Source organism: Podarcis raffonei, chromosome 7 (genome assembly GCF_027172205.1).
Source record: "Podarcis raffonei isolate rPodRaf1 chromosome 7, rPodRaf1.pri, whole genome shotgun sequence".
Taxonomy (NCBI): Eukaryota; Metazoa; Chordata; class Lepidosauria; order Squamata; family Lacertidae; genus Podarcis; species Podarcis raffonei.
In genome coordinates, this window is record NC_070608.1 from 2,102,985 (window position 1) to 2,111,225 (window position 8,241).

Below are 8,241 nucleotides of genomic sequence, written 5' to 3' on the forward strand. Positions count from 1 at the left end.
GTTCTTGAGTTGTGTCTTCTCAGACTCAGTTTTAGGTATAAGTGTGATGAAGGCTTCTTTCCACGACTCCGGCGCCTTTTTCCTCTCCATGATTTCGTTGCAAACCTCCTTTAGTGGTTGAATCAAATAGTCCTTCAAAGTTCTGTAGTATTTGGAGGTTAATCCATCAGGCCCTGGAGATTTTCCCAGTTGCATAGTCTGTATGGCACCTTCAACCTCTTGTTCTGATATTTTAGAGTTCAACAATAATTTATTTTCTTGAGAAATTTTTTGTAATCCATTGGTTTTCAGAAATTGATCAATTTTAGTCTCTGTCTGTGGCCCTTGTGTATAAAGTTGTTTGAAATATCTCTGGAAGCAGTTTCTAATCTGTGGGTTTTGTATGTTCTTTCCATTCACTTCAAGGTTAGTCACAGTATTTAACTTATGTCTTTTCTTCAATTGCCATGCTAGCAATTTCCCACATTTATTAGCAGATTCAAAAGTCTTCTGTCTCATCTGTTTAATTTTCCATTCTATCTCCTGATTTGTCATTTTCATATATTGTGCTTGGTAAAATTTGATCTCTCTCAAGATTTCCTGCGACTTTGGTTTAACTCTAAGCTTCTTCTCTCCTTCTTTTATTTTTTCCAAGATCTTTCCCTTTTTCTCTTCTTGAGTTCTCTTTTTTATTGCATTCTGCTGAATCAAGAATCCTCTCATAACGGCTTTACTTGCGTCCCAGATTACCCTTTTTTCCACTGATGTCTTCAAATTTATCTCAAAATAGTCTTTCACCATTTTTTGGGCCTTCCTAATAATTTCTGGATCTCTAAACAAGGTGTCATTCATCCTCCATCTGAAGGAGCCAGTCAGTGTTAGTTTCATTTCCAGTTTCAAATCCTTTGATCTTTCCAACTTTAGAACAAATCCTTTGATCTTTCCAACTTTAGAAAATCTTACGGGTTGTAGTTTAAAAGCCGAATTTCAAGGAAGAAAGGACAGCGCTCTCCGGCAACAGCTGCAGCGGCTTCACTCCACAGAAGTAGCGATCGACTCTCAGTGCCGCACCACCCCCGTTCCGCTCCGGAGCCCCTCGCGGGGTCCCTTTGCCACTTGGGGGGGCGCTTTTGGCACCCGCCGAGTCCCACGGCCACAGGCTTCCCCCGCCTGCGGTTTTTTGAAGGGTCTCCGCTGCGCCGTAGCGGATAGACCCGATTTCTGCGGAGCTTCTCCCTCGTAGTTAGAAGGAGACCGCCATTGCCGTTGGCGCCGCCTCCGGAAGCTCCCACTTCCAAGCTGGGCTGCCAAAGGCTCCCCCCACCCAACTGCCTGTGATTGGCTGCACACAGACCATGATGCCACAATTGTAGTGATGTCAGCATGTGATGTTGGGAGCCCCAGAATTCCTCGGCCCATGCAAGAGGTGGCTGGAAGGTCCTGCAGAAGGGAGAGAACAGATTGTGCATGGGAGCTGCCGTCTGCATATAGGTATGGCATGAAGAGGCTTCCTGTGGGAGCAGAAATGGATACGGTTTACCTGGATTCAAGGCAAGGGAGCACCGCTGTCTCCCAACTTGGCCACCCACCATTTTAGTTCTCCTTTGTCAAGTTGTGCACAGTCTGGCCTTCCAAAAACCCATAGCCAGACCTGCTGGGCACCCAAACTCCCAACATCAGCTGCTGTAGATGTGCAGAGGTTCAACATCCCTGTGGCTTTCCTCTTTGGTTCCCAATGGGCTTGGCTTAAAACTATAATTAGTATGGGCTAAAATAAAACAAATATTGGCAGGTGTGTGGCATTAGAAAAGGCAGGTTCTGGGATCACCTTCATAGGAAGGGAGTTTTGGCTGTGAGGTTGGACAGTTCCTGTCTGGGAGATGGAAATTTGAGGAATGTGTCGTTATGCAATCGCCTCACCTCAAAAAGGATATTGTAGAGCAACTCCTCTGTGATGAAGGTTGCAGCATTTGGGACTTCTTAGTTTAGAGATAAGGGGAGTTTCAGGCAAAGTTTAGAAAATGCTGCATGACATGGAGGAAGTGAAAAGAAAAATTTGCCTCCTTCTCAGAACACCAAAACTGGCAGACATCCAATGAAACTGAACCTTGGGAGGTTCGGGACAGATAAAAGTCCTTCCTGCAGTGCGTAGCTAAACTGCGGAACTCCCTGCCACAGGAAGCAGAGATGGCCACCAACCTGGATGGGTTTAAAAGAGGACTGAACAAATTCATGGAGGAGGTGGCTATGGATGGCTCCTAGCCCTGATGGCTCTGCTCCCGCTTCACAGAGGCAGCATTGCTTCTGGATGCCAGTTGCTGGAAAAGGCAGAAGGGGAGAGTTGCTCTTGTGCTTGAATCCTTGTGGGTTGACCTTGAAAGCCCAAAACGGCCTCGGCCCAGTATACCTGAAGGAGCGACTCCACCCCCATCGTTCTGCCCGGACACTGAGGTCCAGCACCGAGGGCCTTCTGGTGGTTCCCTCACTGTGAGAAGCCAAGTTACAGGGAAGCAGGCAGAGGGCCTTCTCGGTGGTGGCGCCTGCCCTGTGGAACGCCCTCCCACCAGATGTCAAGGAAATATACAACTACCTGACATTTAGAAGACATCTGAAGGCAGCCCTGTTCAGGGAAGTTTTTAATGTGTGATATTTTAGTGTATTTTTAATCTTTGTTGGAAGCCGCCCAGAGTGGCTGGGGAAACATAGCCAGATGGGCGGGGTAAAAATATTTATTATTATTATTATTATTGTTATTATTATTATTAATAATAATAATTATGCTGCAGGCTTCTGGCTGGCCACTGTGAGAACAGGAGGCTGTGCTAGAAGGGTCACTGGCCTGATCCAGTAGCCTCTTCTGATGTCTTTTGAAAGAGGAGGGGCTATTTCTGTTTCTTAAACAAGACTGCCCAGTCTGAGCTAAACTAGCAACCAGTTGCTTTTCTTGGGTACTTGATGGAGAGGATTGAGGTGAGGCAGCTGCAGGAAGCCTTGGGTGAAATGGATTATCTAGGCCAGCCTTCCCCAACCTGGATGAGCTGGACCAAGCCTCACACCAGCCTCAGCCAGGCTGTGACTGTGTGTGTGTGTGTTTATCTTGTGGTGCTGTAAACAGCTTCTCTCGCCATAGGGTATATCCAGCCCTATGCCTAACCGGAGGCAGCTGCAAAGAGGCACGATCAAGCTGGCAGAGCTGACATGGTTGCCTGAGAAAGGTAATAGACCATCATCCCTTTTACCCCTGTCCTGTAGAGGGGGGGGGTGGAAGGGAGGGAGGCAATCCGGCCCTCCTGGCCTCTCTCTCTGGCCCTTGAGAAACACTCTCCAGGCTACACCTCCTCCCCCAGCCAGCAAGTTTGCTTTCTGCTGCTCAAAAGGGAAGGACCCTAACCAGTGGATTCAAATTCCAAGTAAGGAGATTCCCACTAAACATTAGGAAGAACTTCCTGGCGTTAAGAGCTCTTTATTATTATAATTTCATTTATATATATATATAATCATTATTCAGCTGTGGAATGGACTCCCCCTGCCAGGGATTCTTTAGCTGAGATTCCCGCATTGCAGGGGGTTGGGCTAGATGACCGCTGGGGTCCCTTCCAAACTCTAGAATTCTATGATCCTTTTTCCGAGGCCAAACACCTTGCACCTCATCTTCCTTGAGGGCTTTTGCCTGGCTGGAAGGTGTAATCAAATTCAGAAGTACAGTGGTACCTCGGATTACATACGCTTCAGGTTACAGATGCTTCAGGTTACAGACTCCGTTAACCCAGAAATAGTACCTCGGCTTAAGAACTTTGCTTCAGGATGAGAACAGAAATCCGGCATTGCGGCAGCAGCGGGAGGCCCTGTTAGCTAAAGTGGTGTTTCAGTTTAAGAACAGTTTCAGGTTAAGAATGGACCTCCCGAACAAATTAAGTACTTAACCCGGGGTACCACTGTAATGGCTCTGGATGGCCTAGGTGACACCCAGGGAGCAGGGTGTGAATTGAGCATAGATACCAGCCTATTCTACAAAGTTAAAATGGTTATGTTCCCTTCTCCACCCACTTTTGCTTAAGACCCTGCCCACCACTAGCATTCGGTCCTCGGACAGTTGTCCAAGAGGGAATGTGGCCCCCGGGAGAAAAGGAAGTTCCCCCAGGCCTGTTTTGGAGCTACATTCTGCAACAGGCAAGCAATCCACCAAACATCAGCATCGCTACCCGCAGGCCTGCCAAGACTCCATTCCTTTCCCTTTTGCTCATCCCGAAGGCTGCCAGTACTTCTGTCCTGGCGGACTCTCGTAGCTGTGTCCATGAGCACGTAAGGAGTGGAACTGTTCCCGCATTTCGTTCCCCTCCTGGCTAGGTACCAGAACAGATTGGTGCCAAGCTGCAGGGTGGCAGCGGGTGGGGAGAGACAGCATTATTTATTTCATTTATGTACTCCAAGGTGCATCTAATAACAGTGGAAGCATGGCATTATAGCATTGGGTCATCTAGTCCGGCCCCCTGAAATGCAAAAATTCGACCTCTGCATTAAAATCTCCAAATAAATTGCCAAGGGAGTCCGTTCTACTGTCAAGCAGCTCTCGCCCTTAGCAAGTTTAATCAAATCTCCTTTCCCCAAACTTGAATCCGCTGGTTAGGATCCCACTGGCTCCATCTTCCATGTGATCTCCCTTCAGATTTTTGAAGATGGCTTTTATGAAAACCTTCAGAAGGGAGCAGTCTGTACCTGCTCAGAGGTACTAAATACACAAAGTTAGTTGTTTTTAAGTTGCTTTGTATCTTTGAAACTTTTTTTTTCTCCTTTTTGCTGGGGTGGGGGAGGCAATCTGCCTGTGCTCAGAGACACCGAGTCAGAGGTGCGAGAAATGGGGGCAGCTACTGTGAAAAACCTATCATTTAACTTTATATATTGAAAATATATATTTATGGCCACCTTCCCTGGCAGAGAGCAGTGCCCAGTTGTGGCTTTTCCAAAGACTGTTAACACTAGCAGGGAACTGCTGGGCAAATTGTGTGTGTGTACTTGTGGAAGTGCATCCACACACATGGCAGAAGCTGAATGTTGGGAGATTCAGGACAGATAAAGGCCCTTCTTCAGGCAGCTCACAGTTAACCTGTGGAACTCCCTCCCACAAGAGGCAGTGATGGCCACCACCTTGGGTGGATTTAAAAGATTAGACAAATCCAAGGAGGAGAGGGCTATCAGTGACTACTAGCCATGATAGCTAGTTGCTGGAAGAGAGTGTTCTTGTGTGTTTGAATCCCAATTGTGGGTTTCCCATAAGGGGCATCTGGGTGGCTGCTGTAAGAAAAAGAGGTTGACTAGATGGGCCATTGGCCTGATCCAGGAGCCAGGCTGTTATGTCCTTATGGAACCTCCAGCTCCAGAAGCAGTCTATCTAGGTGCTTTTGGTCACTGTGAGAACAAGATGCTCTTCAGATGTTGTTAGGTAGCAGAAGGCTTGATGATGGGAAGGGGAGAGTGAGAGACCAATGAGTTAACAGCAGAGGGCAAATTTCAGGGGAGATGCAGAGAAATTATAGTTAGAGGCTGCTTGGTGGAGGCCTTTGAAATTGAGGACTACAAGCTTGAAGCTGAGGTGGATGGGAAAGGAAGCCATTCTGAGCTCTGAGGACAAGAGTGGCACATTTACAGTGACGGGGAGAGGAGGAGGAAAGCATCTTTGATGTGAGATTAAAAGCCAACAGAAACATGGGCAATTCTGGGGGAAAGAGGTCACAAAGTGGAAGGGTATACCCCTAAAATGCAGCAGGCTAGAGAGGAGACAGGGATGCAGGTGGCACTGTGGGTTAAACCACAGAGCCTAGGACTTGCTGGTCAGAAGGCCGGCAGTTCGAATCCCCGCGACGGGGTGAGCTCCCATTGCTCGGTCCCTTCTCCTGCCAACCTAGCAGTCCGAAAGCACGTCAAAGTGCAAGTAGATCGATAGGCACCTTCTGGCGGGAAGGTAAACGGCGTTTCTGTGCGCTGCTCTGGTTCGCCAGAAGCGGCTTAGTCCTGCTGGCCAATAAAGCGAAATAAGCGCCGCAACCCCAGAGTCGGTCATGACTGGACCTAACGGTCAGGGGTCCCTTTACCTTTAGAGAGGAGACAATCCATCCACCCTGGGACCTCACCTGAGGCCCAAAATGGGGCACGGATTCTGGCCGCTGCCTGATGCCTGCCCTTTCCCCTCCCTCCCAGGATGGAGACCTACGAGGACCACCTTTGGTGCCCCTACAATTCCCAGAGCGGGGAGGACGAGGATGATGATGAAGAGCCCTACCATGACCCCCACCTGGCCAGGGTGCGGGCCCGGAGCACGAGCCGCTCCCGCCACCGCTCCTCCTTCCTGGTGGACGAGCTAGACATGCTCATGGACAAGGCAGCCACCACCATCCAGGCCACGTGGCGAGGCTACCTGGTGCGGAGGCGCGTCCTTCGGGAGCACGCTGCCGCCTCGGTCATCCAGGCCGCGTGGAGGCACTTCATCACCCGGGAGTACGCAGCCCTGCAGCGGGAGCAGATGCCCTCGTGGCAAGGGTATAGGCAGGAGCATCGGGTTGAGAGGAGGAGGAGGAGAACGACGACGACGAGGAGGAGGAGGAGGACACCCTCCCTGGCCTCCTTCAACGAGGGGAGCAGGTCCTGGGGGGCCCCGGAGATGGACAAAGAGCAAGCTACGATCATCATCCAGGCACACTACCGGGGCTACAAGACCCGGCAAGCCCTCGCAGAGTGCAGGCGGGCAGCCACGACTATCCAGGCGCACTGGAGGGGCTACCGCACCCGGCAGGAGCTGGCGCAGATGCCGCAACGCCCTGCCCACCGGCCTGGCCCAAGAGGGACCTACTACGGGCAGCCCAGCTACATGCCCGGGAGCTCCTCTTGGGTGGGCCCCTACCCCAGGAAGCACTGGCGCAAGTGTCTTGTGGGAGACCCCGAGGAGTGGGCGAGCAAGGTCCCTCGGACTCAGTCATCGCACGCGAGGGAGCACCCGGGGGGAGGCAGGAGAGAGCACCTGCAATTCCGGGAAAGGGAGCGCCCAGAAACCCGGGATAGGGAGCGCCCCGAATTCAGGGAAAGAGAGCAGCCAGGAGCCAGGGAGAGAGAGCGCTCAGAGCCCAAGTCGTGCCCCCGCTGCGGGAGATGCACCACTGTGCGTGTCCTGGTGGGAGTTGGCAAGGGCCCACCCTCCGAATCGGACATGGACGACAGCGAATGCGAGGGGCACGCCCGGCCTGCGTCCGCCAGAAGGAAGAGCCCGGCTCCCAGGTCGAGAGGGTCACAGTCGCCTGCCAGGCCCGAGCCTTACAGGTCCCACGTGTCCTACCAGATGGGCCCCAGGGCTTATTACCCCGGGAACCAGAGCATGGCGTCTGAAGACCAGCCGCGGAGGCAGGGCCGGGATCCCGGAGGCCTGAGCCAGCGCTATTCCACGGGCCACGCGTCTGCCCGTCCCACGCGGGACCGCAACACAGCGCGGAGCCTCTCCTCCACCAGCCTCAGCCAACAGGGAGCGCCCAGCGCTGGGACCTCCGAATGGCTTTATGAGAACTACTACACCCGCCGGATGGGCGAGGGCCAGAAGCGGGTGTTCAAGACGCGGAAGCAGATGTGGCAGGTGGCGCGGGCAGCGACCCTCATCCAGGCCTTCTGGAGGGGGTGGAGGGCACGGCAGGTCTTGCGCCAACAGCAGGAAGCTGCCATCAAGATCCAGTCCGCCTACCGGGGCTACAGGACCAGGCTGTACCTCATCGAGGCCGGAGTGCTGAGTGAGGGAGACACTGAGTGACACCTGGCCCTTAAGAATACCGGGCCCAGTGGGAGCCCGATCGGGAGGGGCGGGCAGGCTGGTGGTCGTCACTGGATGGCTGTTACCACTGCAGCCTTCTCCTTCCTAGTACAAGCAAACGAGCTTACATCCCAATAAATAAATCCTAATTACAAACCCTTCGGAAAAGTCATGCTAGCACGGTAGAACCTAGAATTTCAAGTACTGGGAGGGAACTGGAACTGGCAAAATGAGGACAAATTGCGTTCTGCCAAAGCAGGGAGTGGAAAAGAACCAGGCCCTGAAAGTTGACAGCGGTCCATCAAAGTAGCTGGAAGACATTTGCTGGCTGTGATTTCTGCATTGGGGGGGGGGTGATGACCCTTGGGGCCCCTTCCAACACTACAATTCTATGTGTGCTGGGCCCGGGGGTTAACCCGAGTAACGCGGTCCAGGTCCGGTCCCGAATCCAAGGATTCCACAAGGAGTCAGCCCAA

At 52.0% G+C, this 8,241-nt stretch overlaps 1 protein-coding gene across 1 annotated transcript; it reads left to right on the plus strand.

The window, feature by feature from the left end:
* The first annotated feature begins 1,266 nt into the window (after positions 1–1,266).
* On the plus strand, positions 1,267–7,921 carry LOC128416983 (uncharacterized). The gene is made up of 3 exons (XM_053395114.1): positions 1,267–1,470; positions 3,110–3,194; positions 6,175–7,921. Exon 3 carries the CDS (start codon positions 6,176–6,178, stop codon positions 7,763–7,765), a length of 1,590 nt encoding a protein of 529 aa, XP_053251089.1. The 5' UTR covers positions 1,267–1,470; positions 3,110–3,194; position 6,175; the 3' UTR covers positions 7,766–7,921.
* The last annotated feature ends 320 nt before the right edge of the window (positions 7,922–8,241 follow it).